At 41.9% G+C, this 21,922-nt stretch overlaps 1 protein-coding gene across 2 annotated transcripts in view; it reads left to right on the forward strand.

Moving 5' to 3' along the window:
• Positions 1–1,066: 1,066 nt before the first annotated feature.
• Positions 1,067–21,922, forward strand: part of dscama (Down syndrome cell adhesion molecule a) — a 162,667-nt gene continuing 141,811 nt past the window's right edge. For both annotated transcript variants that reach the window (XM_029700548.1, XM_029700549.1), the window contains exon 1: positions 1,067–2,233. In XM_029700548.1, the coding sequence (XP_029556408.1) occupies positions 2,191–2,233 (43 nt within the window). In that variant the 5' untranslated portion in view covers positions 1,067–2,190. The remainder of the gene's footprint in view (positions 2,234–21,922) is intronic.

The raw sequence follows: 21,922 nt of genomic DNA on the forward strand, positions 1-21,922 counted from the left end.
CGGCCTACTCCGGCCAAACCCGGACAACGCTGGGCCAATTGTGTGCCGCCCTATCATGGCATTATGTGATACAGCCTGGATTCTAACCAGGTACTGTAGTGACACCTCTTGCACTGAGATGCAGTGTCTTAGACCGCTGTGCCACTCGGGAGCCGAAATATATCATAACAATTGATTATAGAAAAGACTAGACCTAATAGAATATAAAAAATATCCATGTGATAAACAATGCACAACTGGCATAACTACATTGTTTAATTTTGTATAGCATAAAATAACTTATTCACATCAAAGGAATATTAATGTAATGGAAAGTAGTGTAATCCTGAGTGTGAGAATGATGTCTACTCTCTTAGTACTGGCCTTTCATATAGTAACCTTTTGAAGCAATCCCAGAGGTTCAATTAAAAAGCATTGCTCATGGTGCTGATCTGTTGTGAGGCTTGAGTGGTTGTCTGTGCATCAGAAATGCACAGAGAACCTGCTCAAACGTAAAACCCTTGTAAGCCATGTATTTCAAGTATTTTTAAAATGACAAACAATGCAGGCCTATTTTACCAGATCACAGTTTGTGATTGCTGTATAGGCCTTCCCATGTTGTTGCACATTATAGGCTAGGCCTAAATGCATGTCTATACTAGGCTATAAATCTATTTTCATTTCTGTTTGATTATCTTGACAAATCAAAATATTAGTTTTAGTAAATTACATTCACATGGCTATTTGTATTTTAACATTACTGAATTTGCATTGTGTTCAATATGTTGGCTCGCAGCTTTGAAAGGCAATTTTCACGAACCTCAAAACTTGACAGGAGGGAAACCGCGGGAAGATGTGCAGCACGTGACAAAAGAAAACAGTATTTTTTTTTGCTGGCGAGAGTGAGGCTGAGGTGAGTCGGCTGAGGCTATGGCACTTCGACAACATTGACATGCCGCAGTGGAGGCTATTCTTATCCAACCATTCACCGACCATTTTGAGCGTATAGTTGGCTAGGCTATCGGCTGATGGATTGGATACATCTCCTGTGTGGTCTCCCTAGTCGCACGAGCAGGGGTTCCTGACATGGCTGCTGTTGACGCCCCTGGTGCGAGGAAGGCCGCTGCTCATATTTGTCAAGGTCAATTAATAAATGCAGTCAAAGGCTGGCTGAATCCCTACACGCCCGCGGGGCTCATAAATTATACAGAAAACACATTAAAGGACATGACTTGATGCCTTCACATTGAGATCATTTAGTTTTTTTTTTCGGGGCTGGAGTGGATTAGAATAATCATTGGGCTAAGAATCACTTGATTATTTTAATGTAGGCAATATTAATTTCCTTTACCCTGAATGGACACCTTGGTATCCTGTCTCTCATAAGGAGTGGAGACAAGCCCCTGCATGAAATCTAGCGCTCAGCTGAGGGGATGGAGTGGCGAGCTGCTGCACCTTTAAGGCAATGAAGAAGAAAAGCGGCTGCGGAGGAGGCTAGGGTTATTCCATAATGCTCTGAGCCAGGGAGGGTTAGCGCAGGGACCAGTGTGATTTGTACGGATGCGGGAAGATGCGTGTGCTTGTTGCTTGTTGGATGGAGAGAGGCGGTGAAAAGGAAATTAGTTTTCACTAGGCTTCAGCCAACAACTATTGCCTCCTGCTTCAAAATTCATACGTTCTTTTTTTCCAAATCCAACTTTATGATTTTGGTCACTGGAAACTTTTTAAAAAATATATTTATTCATAGTGTTTTCATTCTTTTGAAATTCGATTTTTTTACTTAATTCTTTATTTTCTTTGGGAATTCCACCTGTGCATATTGCGCTTAACCCTCCTCGTGTCGCGTCTTCAGCATCCAGTCTCCGCTCTGACTCAGCAGCACTCACCTGGACCAGAGCTCAAGAAGGCGAATCCCGCAGAGTATCGCGCCCAGACGCCGGGAAGGCTGCACTAAGGCACCGCGTAGCCACTTCAAGGGAGACGTAGGCCTACAGTTCGATCTCAGCTCTTACCAAAACACAATCACCAGAAGCTCATACCTCCTCTTCCCAACCTAGAGAGAGAGAGAGAGAGAGAGAGAGAGAGACTGATTTGTACAGATCATCGTCAATTGCTATTGACATATTGAAGAAATATAAAGAACATTAAGGAAGAAAGTGTGTGGAGTGAAAAGAAGAAAAAGCATAGCTTGGATATTGAACGGAGCGGGGCATGTGGATATTGGCTATCATCTTTTTCCAGTGCATCTTGAATGGTGAGTTGTGCTATCTAAAATTAACTTAATTTATTTATGTTAATTTACCTCTGAACAAAACTTACCAGATATAGCCTACAAGCTCTGTGTTGATTATTTTCGGAATAATATAATTGATTTTGTGAGAAAATGAAATAGTTAAGGGCTGATGCTATGTCCTGAGAGGCCAAGGGGAGAGCGAGGTTGGATTGGGCAGCAGCAGAAGTACCCTACCGGCTGTGCTATGCCTGCCAGTCACATCCAGGTTAATTACCTAATGCCTATAGTTGGTTACAACTATGTGAAAACACTGATTTAAAAACACGGAATAAAACATTCTAGACTCTACTTTTTTCTTTGGGGAAATCAACATAATATTTGATAGTAAGACATTTCTAGAATAGTGTAACAGTGCATAGGCAGTGTATATGGGGTGATGCTTATATTTTCTTTCCCCTGATGGCTTTATATGAAAATATTAGCTAAATGCTTGTATCATTTTGATACTTTTCTCAGGTTAGACTTCAATAATAAGTAACCTTATTTCAGTTTGGTCTAATTGTACTTTTTTGAATTTTGAATCTAATGAAATTTAGTGATATTGTATATTTAGATTTATTTTTAAAACTGTTTAGAAGATTAACTTCATGTTTAAATTGATATCAAATATTTATTTTTCTTCATAATTACCAATTAGGGATTATTGTAGCTAATTTGCATACTTACATCAATACAATTACTAATTCCATATATTCATTCATAACAGCATAATCACATGTGAATTACACTTAAATAGTGTACCACTTAATAAAATGTAATGATTTTTCCTAGCCACATACTGTATATTGATTCATTGAAAAAAAGGATGCTTATTTGCTATATAGGAGATGCAATAGGCCAATTAATGTTTTATATAAAAAATAAAATGCAGTAACATCTAGGGATTAAGTAAATTCATTTTTGCACGAGATAATCTGTTTATTTATGTACAATCAGTCCGGTATCCTTTGAGATAATACTTAAAAAGGAAACAACTAGGTTGGTGCTGTCTTTTAAAACATGTTTTTATGGCGTTACACCCGCCGTATTACAAGTACAAACATGGAGGCATCAGGAAAAAAAATAAAACAGTTGAGGCAAGCCCCTTATCGCCCATTTCCCTCTGTTCCCACTGAAACAGTTTAACCCACTCCTTTTGTTTTACACAATGCAAAGTTGATTGGCCTGTAATTCCTACAAAATATGGATGGATATATAAGAGGCAAATGTTATTTTGGGTTGGGGCTGCCTGAACACTTAGCGAATACAAGAAGGGTTTGTGTGTGTGGGGTGTGTGTGTGTGTGTGTGTGAGGGGGGGTAGAATGAAGCCAGAGAGAAAATTGGGGCATTTAGAGGGTCTTTTTAAAGATGGACGGATGGACGGCTGGAGGGAGGGAATGAAAAGTGGACACATGCATGTAAACTGAGGGGAGAGAGGGCAATGCATCAACCAAAGATGACAGGAAAACCATTTTGTGGCAGTGCTGAAGGGCTGAATGAGGCAGTCATTGTTTGCCACAGAGAATACATTAAGGCAGTGAGGGAGGTGTACAAATGCATTTTAACACAACTGAGGCGTGACTGGTTCTAGAGAGAGCACCTGTTCCATGGTATGATGTCCATTACAAATATAAATCAATGATGTTCTACAATACACCCTTGTGTGAGCTGAGAGCACTATCTCTATCTAGGCTTTTGAACGGCTTCACATAATGTGTTTTGACCATGCAGGCTACAGCGTTGTAAAATGGCTGCTCCTTAAGTGTTCAGCATAGAAACTTAGAATGAAAATACCATTGTGGATTATGATGCATGCAGCGTCTATGGTTGATGTTGATGCGCTGTGTTTTATTGACAGATGCACTTTATGCAGGGGTCACTTTGTCAATCTTTGAAGTTATTCAAATGATTGTTTTGTGGTCAGGAATTGCATACAATAATATTATGCAGTATTCTTTCCTTTTTTATGCTTGTTTCTTTCAAAAACATGGGAAAAATAGGTCTTATACAGCAGTTTTGCTTATGATATCCGTCTACTTTGCATATTGCTCTATTTGTTCCTGATTTGTATTTTTTTAATGTCCAAACAACATCCACATCACTAGCACTATCCTCTGTTTGAATAGTACAATGTGTAGCCTAGCTCTTCTGGGCAGCAAGAGAGAGAGGGGGGAGGGAGAGAGATATATTGGATTCCAGAAATAAAGGCTTTTAGGGTTCTGGTCAAACAGCACATGCTCCTGAGGTGGTCTTTTGGTATTTGGTATTTTATTAGGATCCCCAGTAGTTGTTGCGAAAGCTGCAGCTACTCTTCTACTGTCTCTATGGAAACATGGCTAATGAGTGTTGGCACAGTGTGGACTGGGTCTGAGCAAGGCCACGCTCTGTGCAGGTGACCCCGGAAGTTCTTCCCCACGGATTAGACCTATCACTCCTGCAGCCCAGTGATATTGTTGTAGATAGAGAGAGGAGATGTGAAGGTTATTATTGCATGTTTTAAAGATGTTATTCTGGTGGTGAGTTGTCCATCATTCTGATGACAGTGATACATTTTTCCCAGGTTTGTGTTATATTTTCAGGACGGACTACCCCAATCAGTGATAGTTAGCTCATGTCTATTTGTTTGCTTTAGATCTTGTTTTAGATTGTGTATTTATAGTTTGTGATTTATGTAAAGGTATCGAGCAATTTATTTAAAAGTTGTTAGATCATGTTTTCTGTTTTTAGCAACAGCCTGACATTTAAACATTTAAATCTACCGGACTCTTTGTGTTGCATAAACTTAATGCTGCTTTCCATTTTCACGACTGAGGTGCAAACTCATCTTGTCTGTGGATATAATTTGCAATCATAAACAATTTGCAGTTGCAACAAATAAAAAGCATTGTAGAGTGGATTTCAATGACACTTTTCTAGTGCTCTGCCATCAGTATCTCTATTAAAACCCAAATGTGATGGGAACATCAATGGAGAGACAGATTGGTGAAATGGCATAATGTTGTTTTTGCTCAGCAATGCCAGGGGGCAAATTGGACACACGCTCAATTGGACACTAATAATCAGTGCAAATATACAACAATGCTCCTCAATTGGCACTCAGTATCCCTCTCCCTCTTCATCTCTCTATCCCTCTCCCTCTTTATCTCTCTCTCTCTCTCTCTCTCTCTCTCTCTCTCTCTCTCTCTCTCTCTCTCTCTTTCTCTCTCTCTCTCTTTATCTCTCTCTTTCTCTCTCTCTCTCTCTCTCTCTCTCTTTCTTTCTCTCTCTCTCTCTCTCTCTCTTTCTTTCTCTCTCTCTCTCTCTCTCTCTCTGTGTGCTTCCTCTTATTTAAACACATACAGGAGTAAGAGTTCCAATGTGGAAAATACCTTCATCTGTGCTTGCCAGTAGGAGGACTCCTTCTTTTGAAGATTAAAGCCATCCTAGGCCTGGCATCTGAATAGCTGCCAGTATCAGTTAGACTGCTCGTTTAGAACAGGAATAGCCCAGGGAACCAGGCTACAGGATTAACCTTGATAAAGCTGTCATGACCACAGAGATTTTAATCAACCCATCTGGGAGATCTACAGAAAGAGAGATCCAGGTTTGGGGTGATCATAGCAGACATGTTGACTTAGTAATTGGACACTGTGTTTTTGTCATTGCTGTCAGGGATGAGAGGGTGGAAGAAAAGGACAATTGTACTTTGAGTGTAAATGTATGTGCGAATGATGGATGTCGTTTATCACAAACAGCAGGAATATCTACACATCGAAGATCAGTGTGTACACTATATATACAAAAGTATGTGGACACCCCTTCAAATGAGTGGATTCGGCTATTTCAGCCACACCCGTTGCTGACAGGTGTATAAAATTGAGCACAAGGCCATTCAATCTCCATACACAAACATTGGCACTAGAATGGCCTTACTGAATAGCTCAGTGACTTTCAACGTGACACCGTCGTAGGATGCCACCTTTCCCTGGTGAACTGTAAGTGCTGTTATTATGAAGTGGAAACGTCTAGGAGCAACAATGGCTCAGCCGTAAAGTGGTAGGCCACACAAGCTCACAGAATGGGACCGGCGAGTGTTGAAGCTCGTAGCGCGTAAAAATCGTCTGTCCTCAGTTGCAACACTGCCTCTGGAAGCAACATCAGAACAGTAACTGTTTGTCAAGAGCTTCATGAAATGGGTTTCCATGGCCGAGCAGCCGCACACAAGCCTAAGATCACCATGCGCAATGCCAAGTGTCGGCTGGAGTGGTGTAAAGCTTGCCACCATTGGACTCTGGAGTAGTGGAAACACGTTCTCTGGTGTGATGAATCAATCTTCACCATCTGGCAGTCCAACGGACAAATCTGGGTTTGGCGGATGCCAGGAGAACGCTACCTGCCCCAATGCAAAGTGTCAACTGTAAAGTTTGGTGGAGGAGGAATAATGGTCTGGGGCTTTTTTACATGGTTCGGGCTAGGCCCCTTACTTCCAGTGAAGAGAAATCTTAACGATACAATGACATTCTAGACGATGTGCTTCCAACTTTGTGGCAACAGCTTGGGGAAGGACCTTTCCTGTTTCAGCATGACAATGCCCCCATGCACAAAGCGAGGTCTGTACAGATATGGTTTGTCGAAATTGGTGTAGAAGATCTTGACTGGCCTGCACAGAGCCCTGACCTCAACCCCATCGAACACCTTTGGGATGAATTGGAACGCTGACTGCCAGCCAGGCCTAATTGCCCAACATCAGTGCCCGACCTCACTAATGCTCTTGTGGCTGAATGGAAGCAAGCCCCCGCAGCAATGTTCCATCATCTAGTAAAAAGCCTTCCCAGAAGAGTGGAGGCTGTTATTTTTTTGTAAAAAAAATAAATAAATGTAATCTTTATTTAACTAGGCAAGTCAGTTAAGAACAAATTCTTATTTACATTGACGGCCTACCCCGGCCAAACCCGACGACGCTGGGCCAATTCCCAGTCACGAACCAGGAACTGCAGTGACGCCTCTTGCACTGAGATGCAGTGCCTTAGACCGCTGCACCACTCGGAAGCAAAGGGGGGACCAACTCCATATTAATGCCCATGATTTTGTAATGAGATGTTCGACGAGCAGGTGTCCACATACTTTTGGTCATGTAGTGTAGGTAACTGTGTCATTGTGAAGGAAAAGTCTATCTTCACTTTATATCTGAAAGTGTGAGGAGAAGAAAACCGACTATGAGTATTCAGAGAGATCCCCATTGTGTTGAATCACTCAGTACTAGATACGGAATCCTTAAAAAAAATCTAGATACTGTATTTCTTTCCATTCATTGTTTAAAATATCAAAAATCAACAAACCTGCACTCCAAACCTGATATCTGCAACTCATAGATTTGGTTTGGGATCTTTTCTCTTTGCCTAATGTGAATAATTTTAACTTATGAAAGACAGTGAACACTGTAAAGAAAACGCCCTTATCCTATTATCGTTGTTATTAGCAGTAAAAACATAAGACAACATCGTTTGGAGGTCGTGTTTAGGTCAGTGGGAAACTAGATCTGTGTTGGCTGGTGGTATCCTTTGGTAGATAGATAAATATAAATACCAGCACTGTAAAATAAAGCCTTCCAAAATACATCCTTCCCCATAAAAATCTGAATGTGGCAGGTATTTGCAATATCTAAAACATTGTGCAAGATGGAAGTAATGTCATCTCCTAACATATCCCTGAGCTTGGAGTTAGTTGGCTGTTACATGAAGAACAGACTGAACCATATGGTAATGGATGCACATTGAAATGTTAACTGTTTCATTTAACCCAGGCCAGAATGCTTAAAGAGATGATGGTGTGCAACTAAGCAGAGAGAGCGCGAGAGAGAGAGAGAGAGAGCAAGAGCAAGAGAGCAAGAGAGAGAGAGAGCAAGAGAGAGAGAGAGAGTAAGAGCTAGAGAGCAAGAGAGAGAGAGAAAGGGCTAGAGAGCAAGAGAGAGAGAGAGAGAGAGAGAGAGAGAGAGAAAGAGCAAGAGAGAGAGAGAGAGAGAGAGAGAGCGGGAGAGAGAGAGAGAGAGAGAGAGAGAGTAAGAGCAAGAGAGAGAGAGAGCGAGAGAGAGAGAGAGAGCAAGAGCAAGAGAGCAAGAGAGAGAGAGAGCAAGAGAGAGAGAGAGAGTAAGAGCTAGAGAGCAAGAGAGAGAGAGAGAAAGGGCTAGAGAGCAAGAGAGAGAGAGAGAGTAAGAGAGAGAGAGAGAGAGAGAGAGTAAGAGCAAGAGAGAGAGAGAGAGAGAGAGAGAGAGCGGGAGAGAGAGAGAGAGAAAGAGAGAGTAAGAGCAAGAGAGAGAGAGAGAGAGAGAGAGAGAGAGAGAGAGAGAGAGAGAGAGCGGGAGAGTCAGCATGTGTTACACACTGTAAATAACTAAACTACTAGTCAAGGGCAAGTTCCCACATGCACACAGGTTCGTGCTGGTAGGTGGAGTTTTATATCAGTGAATTAATAAAACAAGATCAGTAGTTAGTAGATAACCTATATCATTTGTTTTCAACTTAGCTGGCATGCTAATGTTTCCACGTTAAAGTGAGACAGTAGGCTAATGCCCTAACCCTTCAGGATGGCAGGAGCTGATCTAAATGTGGCACAACTATCCTACAATCGGGGATGCTGTGGACCAAAGGCCCTACAGTATGCCTTTACAGTATGGACCAAAGGCACTACAAGTGTCCTGCTTGAACTTTTTTTCTGATATTTGACTGTTGTACTGTGCCGTGTGTCAGAACTTCCAGTTTGTCAATTTTGTATGAGATTTTATGTAGCGAAAGAAAAAACTATCCTCGTTCAGCATAGTAGGCCCTCTTTTACCTTTGAGATACAGATACCCCTTCAGATACAATATCATCATAGATTGAGGCCTGAAAGGTACATATTTTAGGATGAGTTGAGTATACAGGATGAGTAGTTTAAGATATGTCATGTACTATGTCAGGTCAAAGAGGGACAGGCGCTAAAGCCAACACACACACATAGCCTACAGTATACTGTAGACTTGGCGTTGGACATTTAATACATACATCCAACTTGTGCAGCTCCAGGATCAGCTGAAATAAAAGGTTTCCTTGTAAGGCTCTGGGTGTAGTGGGTGCGAAGTCACGCGCAGGAAGCAGAGTACAGGGTAGTGCTTTATTTGCACACACGGCGAACATAAGCCACCCCAAGAAAATACAGGGCGCACACAAAACAAATGCCCCAAACACTGGGGTCTGAAACAGTCCGGAAAAACCCACGACCGAAACACGTCAGACACAAGCGTGCACAGCAGCAACACACAAACAATCCCACACACAGAGCAGGCGGACCTACTGGCTAAAATAACCCGACTAATCAGCCCAACATAAAACAGGTGAAACCAATAAACAGAAAGGGGAAAAAAGGGAATCAGTGGCAGCTAGTAGGCCGGTGACGACGACCGCTGAGCACCACCCGAGCAGGAAGGGGAGCGACCTTCGGTAGGAGTCGTGACATTCCTGCTAAAGTCATGGTTTGTGCTCACATGCTCACTCTTGCCCTCTTTGAAATCACCATGGCACTGTACTATTCCCTTCAAATCAAACCAAATGTTATTTGTCACATGCGCCGAATACGACCTTACCGTGAAATGCTTACTTACAAGCCCTTAACCAACAATGCAGTTCAAGAAAGAGTTAAGAAAATGTAATAAAATCAAAAGTAACACAAGAAAATTACATAACAATAACGAGGCTATATATAGGGGGTACCGGTACCAAGTCAATGTGCGAGGGTACAGATTAGTCGAGGTAATTTGTTAAGCGACTATGCATACATGATAATAAACAGCGAGTAGCAGCAGTGTAAAAATAAATGGGGTGGAGTCCGGGTGGCCATTTGATTAATTGTTCAGCAGTCTTATGGCTTGGGGGTAGAAGCTGTTAAGGAGCCTTTTGGTCCTAGACTTGGCGCTCCTGTAACGCTTGCCGTGCGGTAGCAGAGAGAACAGTCTATAACTTGGGTGACTGGAGACTTGAACAATTTTTAGGGCCTTCCTCTGAAACCGCCTAGTATATAGGTCTTGGATGTCAGGAAACTTGGCCCCAGTGATGTACTGGGCAGTACGCACTACCCTCTGTAGTGCCTGACGGTCAGATGCCGAGCAGTTGCCATACCAGGAGGTCAGGATGCTCTCGATGATGTAGCTGTAAAACTTTGAGGATCTGGGGACCCATGCCAAATCTTTTCAGTCTCCTGAGGGGGAAAAGGTGTTGTCGTGCCCTCTTCACAACTGTCTTGGTGTGTTTGGACCATGATAGTTCGTTGGTGATGTGGACACCAAGGAACTTGAAACTCTTGACCCGCTCCACTACAGCCCCATCATTGTTAATGGGGTCCTGTTTGGCCCTCCTTTTCCTATAGTCAACGATCAGCTCCTTTGTCTTGCTCACATTGAGGGAGAGGTTGTTGTCCTGGCACCACACTGCCAGGTCTCTGACCTCCTCCCTATAGGCTGTCTCATCGTTGTTGGTGATCAGGCCTACCACTGTTGCGTAAACTTAATGATGGTGTTGGAGTCATGCTTGGCCACGCAGTCGTGGGTGAACAGGGAGTACAGGAGGGGACTAAGCACGCACCCCTGAGAGTTCCCAGTGTTGTGGATCAGCATGGCAGATGTGTTTTTGCCTACCCTTACCACCTGGGGGCAGCCCATCAGGAAGTCCAGGATCCAGTTGCAGAGTTGAGGTGTTTAGTCCCATGGTCCTTAGCTTATTGATGAGCTTTGAGGGCACTATGATGTTGAACGCTGAGCTGTAGTCAGTGAACAGCATTCTCACATAAGTGTTCCTTTTGTCCAGGTGGTAAAGGGCAGTGTGGAGTGCGATTGAGATTGCGTGATCTGTGGATCTGTTGGGGCGGTATGCGAATTGGAGTGGGTCAAGGGTTTCCGGCATGATAGTGTTGATGTGAGCCATGACCAACCTTTCAAAGCACTTCATGGGTAACAACGTGAGTGCTATGGGGCGCTCATCATTTAGGTAGGTTACCTTCACTTTCTTGGGCACAGGGACTATGGTGGTCTGTTTGAAACATGTAAGTATTACAGACTCGGTCAGGGAGAGGTTGAAAATGTCAGTGAAGACACTTGCCAGTTGGTCCGTGCATGCTTTGAGTACATGTCCTGGTAATCTGTCTGGTCCTGCGGCTTTGTGAATGTTGACCTGTTTAATGGTCTTGCTCACATCGGCTACGGAGTGCGTGATTACACAGTTGTCCAGAACAGCAGGTGCTGTCATGCATGCTTCAGTGTTGCTTGCCTCGAAGCGAGCATAAAGTCATTTAGCTCATCTGGTAGGCTCGTGTTACTGGGCAGCTCGCGACTGGGTTTCCCTTTGTAGTCCGTAATAGTTTTCAAGTCCTGCCACATCCGACGAGCGTCAGAGCCGGTGTAGTAGGATTCAATTTTAGTCCTGTATTGACGCTTTCCTCTTGTTGCACATGTGGCATGTGACACTAGGAGTGCCGCTTCTGGATGAGCATTTTCTTGTTCGCTTATGGCCTATACAGCTCGTTGAGTGCGGTCTTAGTGCCAGCATCAGTTTTGGGTGGTAAATATACCGCTACGAATAATATAGATGAGAACTCTATTGGTTGATAGTGTTGTCTACAGCTTATCATGAGGTATTCTACCTCAAGAGAGCGATACCTCAAGATTTCTTTAATATTAAACATTGCGCACCAGCAGTTATTGACAAATAGACACACCTCCTCTTACAAGACGTAGCTCCTCTATCCTGCCGATGCAAAGAGAAGCCAGTCAGCTCTATATTATCTGTGTCATCGTTTAGCCATGTCTCAGTGAAATGGCCCGTTGGTAGGATAGTCTTAATCGTAGATCGTCCAGTTTGTTTTCCAATGATTGCATGTTGGCCAATAATACTGAGGGTAGTGATGGCTTACCTACTCGTCGGCAAATTTATCCGTCTTTTCTTCACACGGATGACGGGGATTTGGGCCTTGTCTCGACAAAGCAGAATATCCTTCGTGTCACACTCATTAAAGAAATAAATATTTGTCCAGTTCGAGGTTGAGTAATTGCTGTTCTGATGTCCAGAATCTCTTTTCGGTCATAAGATACGGTAGCAGCAATATTATGTACAAAATTAGTTACAAACAATGCGAAAAAACTAACTAAATAGCAGTTGGTTAGGAGCCTGTAAAACGGCAGCCAACCCCTCCGGCGCCATTATCTGCTATTTTGAACAAGCTTTAGAACACCAGTGCCAACAGTTCTTCCTGAGATAAGGGTTGTGCCCAGGTTCCAGATCTGGAGACAGGAAATGCCAGTGGCAGAGATGGCTGGGGTCACCAGATCAGGAAACAGTATTTGTCAGGCGAAGAGTTTCCTGCCTGGTGGGTTTCTGTATGTAATGTTGTGCACATACACAGACACACTGCAGAGCTATTTTTAGGAGGCAATTTCTAAAGGCTGTCACATGGGTAATGGAAGAAGTGGCAAATGACCTCTACAGAAAGACTGCCTTCAGGGTTGACTCACTCACTCACACACACACACACACACACACACACACACACACACACACACACACACACACACACACACATACACACCAGGTCAGGCTCATTTATAACACATGGGACAGGTACCCTGCCATGAAAAAAAGTCCAAATTGATTTATCTCCTGAGTTGACATAGGAGGCAGGTGAGGTGTCTTATGCATCAACACAGAACACACTCTCTTCTTTTTCTCTAGGGAATGACATAGTTGATCAAATTAATACTATATATTACAATGCAATGCAGCCCATTAAAGAGCAACTGCCCCTAAAAAACAACTTTAGAAAACATCGATATGAGTCCCCCAAAAATATTATTCTGTCATAATTGACTACAAAGTGTAAATCGGATCATTTTGGCCATAAAGTCAGTCTTGTTCAAAACATAGTTTTGTCAGACTTTTGGTTGTGACTGGATCACAACGTAAATGAAGGATGGGTTTGTTTCAATTCTGCCCACATGCCCAACAAGTAATCATCAATTCGGAGTGCAGCTGCACCCGACCCGATCGTAATGCCTGTGGTAAATTTGGGTTGACTTTGAATATCCCTATGGGGCTAGTTAGGGACCATTGGCAAATTACACAACGTACAGTGCCTTCAGAAAGTATTCACACTCCTTGTTACAGCCTGAATATGAAATTGTTTAATTTGAGATTTTTTTGTCACTGGCCTACACACAATACCCCATAATGTCAAAGTGGAATTATGTTTTTCTAAATTTCTACTAATTAATAAAAAATAAATATGACTTATTGATGTCTTGAATCAATAAGTATTCAACCCCTTTGATATGGCAAGTCTAAATCAATTCAGGAGTAAACATTTGCTTAACAAGTCATGGACTCTATGTGCAATAATAGTGTTTAACATAATTTTTTAATGACTACCTCATCTCTGTACCCCACACATACAATTATCTGTAAGGTCCATCAGTTGAGCATTGAATTTCAAACACAGATTCAACCACAAAGACCAGGGAGGTTTCCCATTGCTTCCTAAAGAAGGGCACCTATTGGTAGATGGGCAAAAATAAAATAAGAAGATATTGAAAATCCCTTTGATCATGGTGAAGTTATGAATTACACTTTGGATGGTATGTAAATACACCCAGTAAATACACCCTTCCCAACTCAGTTACCGGAGAGGAAGGAAACTGCTCAGGGATTTCACATGAGGCCAATAGTTACAGAGTTTAATGGCTGTGATAGGAGAAAACTGAGGCTGGGCCAACAACATTGCACTTTTTCCACAATACTAACCTATTTGACAAAGTGAAAATAATTAAAATATTCCAAAACATGCATCCTGTTTGCAACAAGGCACTAAAGTAATACTGCAAAAAATGTTGCAAAGCAATTAACTTTTTGTCCTGAATACAAAGTGTTATGTTTGGGACAAATCCAGTGCAACACATTACTGAGTACCACTCTCCATATTTTCAAGCATAGGGGTGGCTGCATCATGTTATGGGTATGCTTGTAATCATTAAGGACTGGGGACACCTGCCACCTTTCAGCAGGACAATAACCTAAAACACAAGGCCAAATCATCTGGCTACTCAGACTATTTGCATTGCCCCCCCCTTTTACTCCTCTGCTACTCTGTGTTATTATCTATACATAGTCACTTTAATAACTCTACCTACATGTACATATTACCTCAATTACCTCGACTAACCGGTGCCCCCGCACATTGACTCTGTACCGGTATCCCCTGTATATAGTCTCACTATTGTTATTTTACTGCTGCTCTTTAACTACTTGTTACTTTTATTTCTTATTCTTATTTGTATTTTTTTAACTGCATTGTTGATTAGGGGCTTGTAAGTAAGCATTCCACTGTAAGGTCTACATGGCGCATGTGACTAATAACATTTTATTTGATTTTGATTTGAAATTTACACTGGAGTTGCTTACCGAGAAGATAATGAATGTTCCTGAGTGGCCGAGTTACAGTTTTGACTTAAATCGTCTTGAAAATCTATGGCAAGACCTAAAAACAGTTGTCTAGCAATAATCAACAACCAATTTGACAGGGCAATTGTTGCACAGTCCAGGTGTGGAAAGCTCTTAGAGACTTACCCAGAAAGACTCACAGCTGTAATCACTGCCAAAGGTGATACTAACATGCAATAACTCAGGGGGTTGAATACTTAGCGTTTTTCATTTATTTTATTTTATTTTTACAAATGTTCAAATGTTTTGTCCCCTTTGTCATTACAGAGTATTTTGTGACAAAAATATGACAATTAAATCCATTGAATTACTACTTTGTAATACAACAAAATGTGGAAATATGTCAAGGGGTATGAAGTAACTGTACATGGAAAAATATGTTCAAATTACAATAGCTGCAAATTTCAATGAGTTAAAAACCTAAAACCAGCTCTAAATTGTATACATTCATATATACATATTGAAAGCATTTAATGTGAAAACGAAAAGGTGTGCAACATGAAAATATTGTCTAATTTACATTGTGTACATTTATTGATGGTCCCTATAGTCCCGCAGATAGGCTACCCAAAGTCAAACCAGCCGCTTGAAGCTAATTGGTAAAATAATTTGACTAACTCTTCCCACCTGCTAACAGACACACGAGACACCCACATCAAACTACACCAAACCAACTCACATTTCAATTCAGTCACCAGCATATGTTAATTAAACATATCTAAAACGAGGCCAAATCAGGAAGTTCAGCCGCCCTTAAATACAATGTTATACATTGTATCCTATTGCACCAATATTGTGTATAAAAGGTGTGTAGCCAATTTGGATGATTTTTATCAAATGTTTGAATTGTCTTCTGTCCATATAAATAATTCTGAAAAAAGAGCCCTCTAAAACGTTTGTAAATGAGGAACAATTACATGACTCATATTGCTTTTAAAATGTTTCCCTTATGAGTTTAACATATTAAATTAGCAAATAAAAAAATACCCCAATTATAACAAAGCTACATACAAGGTCAGTGTGTTTTATAGCGTGTCAATGTGTGTATTAATGCGTGTTTGTGCTATTAAGCCAGTGTCTTTGATTGTTAGCTGCTCGGCTGACTATTGGATGAGTTTGAGGCATATCCAACAAGCCCTGATTTGTATTCAAATATCGGCACAATTTCTATAGCCATTTTCAAAGATTCTCTATAAATGTCTCATTAAAGTTTTGCTAGCCCCAGGTCCATTCTGTTTCAGTCTCTGCCTTATCAGGCCTTCCCCAGAAGTGATTATGCTAATTACTGTTTGATCAGATGATTAAATTATAATTCGATTAATCCTGAGCACTAAACGTTGCGAATACATTTACGTCCGCTTGGCTGCCTGGCTTTGCAGAGCTAACGTTCCCAGTTACTAGGCAAGCAGACGTGACGGAGGAAGGGAGGGGTGACCAGAGAATGACTGAGACACACCATCCAGATAAAAGATAAGATAAACAAATGTTATTTTTAGGAAATAAAATATGATGTGTCACTTTAGATTGTGTTTCTTTATAAAAGTTAACCCACATTTTTTGGGGTCTTAATGTGTATCATAATTGTAGTGTTAAATAAATGTTAGTGTAGCCTATTTGAGTAGAGTACAGTATAGCCTGAATGCAGGTTGGTATGATCATTGTCCTAGGGATTTTCCTGCTTGTCTTGTGTACCCTCAGTTGGCCATGTGTCCGTCACAATGATTTATAGCAGGGATGGGCCCTTTTGTAGGCTCTCGGATCAATTATATATATATTTTTTTGGGGGGGGGACTCAGTCAGGGTCTCAACTTACTGTTGAGAGTTAGAATAATAGAAAACACAAGATGCAAGGTGTTTGTGCACCAGAGGTCACTAAATTAGCCCATGTCAGCTAATTGTTTTTAGATTGGTAAATTAGTCTAGCGGCCAGCTATCTAAACTTGTAGTAAGCATGGTCGAATTACCGACCGTGGTGGGGCCCATTGATCATCAGTTATCATATTAAAAACTTCAAACATTTGCCTCCACCCTTAGTTATGAAATTGCAAAATCTTCTCTCCACCCCATGGCAAAATATGTAGAATTGCAGGAAGTTAACTTTAAAACTGACTGATGAGGACAGTCTCCTGCGTGTCCCCTAGTGGCCTCTACAACCCTCCTGTTGGGCAACATTTTGGGTGTTCTCTGGGTTACACACACACACACACACACACACACACACACACACACACACACACACACACACACACACATACACACACAGAGAGGGAGAAAGCAGGATACCTGGCTCTGTCTCCCACTGCCCCACTGTGGTATTAGAGAGGACTCCACTGCAGTAGGCTTACCCAAGATGGAAAAGCCCTGCCTGTGAGGCAAGTGGAAAGGGTGGTGGGGGAAAGAGAGAAAGAGGGAGGGAGGTATAGATAGAGAGAGGGGGAGAGTGAAGGGCATGTTTTATGAAACATCAGGGAATGGCTGTGAGCGGGATGGAAGCCAGTGATGTCTAGTCATCTGACCCACAATCCCTTTTAACCCCAGCAAATATTTACATATTCAGACTCAGTACTTTGTTGAAGTACCTTTGGGAGCAATTACAGGCTTGAGTCTTCTTTGGTGTGACGCTAGCTTGGCACACCTGTATTTGGGGAGTTTCTCCCATTCTTCCCTTCAGATCCTTTCAAGCTCTGTCAGGATGGATCGGGAGAGTTGCTGCACAGCTATTTTCAAGTCTCTTTAGAGATGTTGTCCTTTTGGAAGGTGAACCTTCGCCCTAGTCTGAGGTCCTGAGCGCTCTGGAGAAGGTTTTCATCAAGGATCTCTCTGTACTCCGTTCATCTTTCGCTCTATCCTGATTAGTCTCCCAGTCCCTGCCCCTGAAAAACATCCCCACAGCATGATGCTGCCACCACTATGCTTCACCGTAGGGATGGTGCCAGGTTTCCTCCAGACGTGACGCTTAGCATTCAGGCCAAAGAGTTCAATCTTGGTTTCATCAGACCAGAGAATCTTGTTTCTCATGGTCTGAGAGTCTTTTGTTGCCTTTTGCAAACTCCAAGCGGGCAGTCATGTGCCTTTTACTGAGCAGTGGCTTCCGTCTGGCCACTCTACCATAAAAGCCTGATTGGTGGAGTTCTGCAGAGATTGTTGTCCTTCTGGAAGGTTCTCCCATCTCTACAGAGGAACTGTAGAGCTCTGTCAGAGTGACCATCGGGTTCTTGGTCACCTCACTGACCAAGGCCCTTCTCCCCCGATTGCTCAGTAATGCCTGGCGGCCAGCTCTAGGAAGAGTCTTGGTGGTTCCAAACTTCTTCCATTTAAGAATGATGGAGGCCACGGGGTTCTTGGGGACCTTCAATGCTGCAGACATTTTTTGATACTCTTCCCATTTTTTGGTACACAATCCTGTCTCGGAGCTCTATGAACAATTCCTTTGACCTCATGGCTTGGTTTTTGCTCTGACATGCACTGGCAACTGTGGGACCTTATACAGACAGGTATATGCCTTTCCAAATCATGTCCAATAAATTGAATTTACCACAGGTGGACTCCAATCAAGTTGTAGAAACATCTCAAGGATGATCGATGGAAACAGGATGCACCTGAGCTAATAGCAAAGGGTCTGAATAAGTATTTCTGTTTTTCATTGTTAACCTGTCTGGGCTAGGGGGCAGTATTTTCACGGCCGGATGAAAAACGTACCCAATTTAAACAGGTTACTACTCTATTATTAGTAGATTTGGATAGAAAACACTCTGAAGTTTCTAAAACTGTTTGAATGGTGTCTGTGAGTATAACAGAACTCAAATGGCAGGCAAAAACCTGAGAAAATTCCAAGCAGGAAGTGGAAAGTCTGAGAATTGTAGTTCTTCTTTTGATTCTCTATCGAAGCTACAGTGTCTGTGGGGTGATGTTGCACTTCCTAAGGCTTCCATTGGCGGTCTAAAGCCTTCAGAAAGTGGTTTGAGCATTTTCCTGTCACTGGGCAGATAATAGGAGCTCAGTTACTGAGTGGTCTGCCTGGCAACAAAGGGATTGGATATGCTCGGACCCTCGAGCGCGCCCCTCCTTCTTTTTCTTCTTGAATGAATATGCTATTGTTCGGTTGGAATATTATCGCAATTTTACGTAAAAAATACCATAAAGATTGATTTTAAACAGCGTTTGACATGCTTCTAAGTACGGTAATGGAACATTTAGACTTTTCGTCTCTCGTTCCGCGCTCGCGCGTTACCCTTTGGATAGTGACCTGAACGCACAAACAAAACGGAGGTATTTGTACATAAATATGTATTATTTCGAACAAAAACAACATTTCTTGTGGAAGTAGCAGTCCTGGGAGTGCATTCTGACGAAGATCAGCAAAGGTAAGAGAATATTTCTAATACTAATTCTGAGTTTAGGTTGCCCCGAACTTGGCGGGTGTCTGAATAGCTCACCGTGATGGCTGAGCTATGTAGTCAGAATATTGAAAAATGTGCTTTCTCCATAAAGCTATTTTAAAATCTGACACAGCGGTTGCATCCAGGGTAGTCTATCTATAATTCTTATAATAATTGTTGTATATTTTGTCAACGTTTATGATGAGTATTTTTGTAAATTGATGTGCACATTCACCGGACGTTTTGGTGGGAATACATTTTCTGAATATCACGCGCCAATGTAAAATGCTGTTTTTGGATATAAATATGAACTTTATCGAACAAAACATACATGTATTGTGTAACATAATGTCCTAGGAGTGTCATCTGATGAAGATCGTCAAAGGTTAGTGCTGCATTTAGCTGTGTTTTGGGTTTTATTGACACATGTCCTTGCTTGGAAAATGGCTGTATGATTATTTTTGTCTATGTACTCTCCTAACATAATCTAATGTTTTTCTTTCACTGTAAAGCCTTTTTGAAATCGGACAATGTGGTTAGATTAATGAGAAGTTTATCTTTAAAATGGTGTAAAATAGTTGTATATTTGAGAAAGTTGAATTATGACATTTTGTTTTTGAATTTTCCCCTCTGATATTTCACTGGCTAGCGTCCCACCTAGCCCATAGAAGTTAATACATTTTCGAAAATGTCTAAAAACCTGTTTTTGCTTTGCCATTATGGGGTATTGTGTGTAGATTGCTGAGGACATTTTTTTATTTTATACATTTTAGTATAAGGCTGTTATGTAACAAAATGTGGAAAAAGTCAAGGGGTCTGAATACTTTCCGAAGGCACTGTATACAGTAACATCAACCATTTTCTTCATGCAACCCAACAGATATGGAAAGGGCACGTGTCATCCCGGTACTAATCAACCATTCATAGTCAATGTTCAAATGTTTACTGTGATTCTCTGCCAACTGCTTGCCCTTTACCAAGCACGTGTCACTCAGCAGCAGAAGACTTCATGCTGCATGCCAAGTGGATGTTCTTAAAGCAGTACAGAGATGCAATATTCGGAGCGAAGGATAGTGTTGCAATATCATTTTCTGTCAGAAATGGGGTGGCTGCTATTACTATGCGCTGAATTCGAAGTTCTTGGAGCTGTATCATTCCTTGTGCATCCGTGGGGGCAGTGTTGTGTACAGATGTCGGATCTTAATTTTGACCCTTTTCATAGCAGCAGGAAATATCTGAATAAATATTTAGAATTGCCGCCAGGGGGCTGCTGGAAGCGGAGTTTGTATACAATTGTAACGCCCTGGCCATAGAGAGGGGTTTTTAGTTCTCTATTTTGGTTAGGCCAGGGTGTTACATGGGTGGGCGTTCTATGTTTATTTTTCTATGTTGGTTTGTTTCTTTGGTTGGCCGTGTGTGGCTCTCAATCAGGAACAGCTGTAGTTCGTTGTTGCTGATTGGGAGTCATACATAGGCAGCCTGTTTTTCCTTTGGGGTTTGTGGGTTTTCTGTTTAGTGTGTAAACGGACAGAACTGTTGCTGGTCGTTTTGTTTATTTTGTAGTGTTCATGCGATTCATTAAATCCTTTATGATGAACACATCCTCCGCTGCACCTTGGTCTCATTCTGACGACGGCCATTACAACAATGCAGTATAAAAAGTATTATTATTATATTTTTTTCACCCAGAAAAATTTGTTTGTGTGGAGGTGCTGACTAACAGCGAAAAAACTATAAACTTCAATGCAGTACCATACCTACATTGTATGCTACCTTATGTACAGTAGACTACATGCAGGCTACTGTGCGTTTCGTGTAAATTCTTATGTGGATTATAATAAATTTACATATTTGTAGGGGGTAGATGTATTTTTCGTTAGGGAAGATTATATATTGTTTTGTCAATTGTTTCATTATAAACTCTGCAAAAAAAGAAACGTCCTCTCACTGTCAACTGCGTTTATTTTCAGCAAACACAACATGTGTAAATATTTGTATGAACATAACAAGATTCAACAACTGAGACATAAACTGAACAAGTTCCACAGACATGTGACTAACAGAAATGGAATAATGTGTCCCTGAACAAAGGGGGGGTCAAAATCAAAAGTAACAGTCAGTATCTGGTGTGGCCACCAGCTGCATTAAGTACCGCAGTGCATCTCCTCCTCATGGTCTGCACCAGATTTGCCAGTTCTTGCTGTGAGATGTTACCCCACTCTTCCACCAAGGCACCTGCAAGTTCCCGGACATTTCTGGGGGGAATGGCCCTAGCCCCTCACCCTCCGATTCAACAGGTCCCAGACGTGCCCAATGGGATTGAGATCCAGGCTCTTCGCTGGCCATGGCAGAACACTGACATTCCTGTCTTGCAAGAAATCACGCACAGAACGAGCAGTATGGCTGGTGGCATTGTCATGCTGGAGGGTCATGTCAGGATGAGCCTGCAGGAAGGGTACCACATGAGGGAGGAGGATGTTTTCCCTGTAACGCACAGCGTTGAAATTGCCTCCAATGACAACAAGCTCAGTCCGATGATGCTGTGACACACCGCCCCAGACCATAACGGACCCTCCACCTCCACATTGATCCTGCTCCAGAGTACAGGCCTCGGTGTAACGCTCATTCCTTCTACGATAAACGTGAATCCAACCATCACCCCTGGTGAGACAAAACCACGACTCGTCAGTGAAGAGCACTTTTGGCTCTGTCCCCAACACATATGCCAGAGTCGGCTTGAATTACAATCCAGCCCACTGCCTTTGATTTACAGATTAACGTTTATTTTTTACACATTAAT

Source organism: Salmo trutta, chromosome 19 (assembly GCF_901001165.1).
Source record: "Salmo trutta chromosome 19, fSalTru1.1, whole genome shotgun sequence".
NCBI classification, from domain to species: Eukaryota; Metazoa; Chordata; class Actinopteri; order Salmoniformes; family Salmonidae; genus Salmo; species Salmo trutta.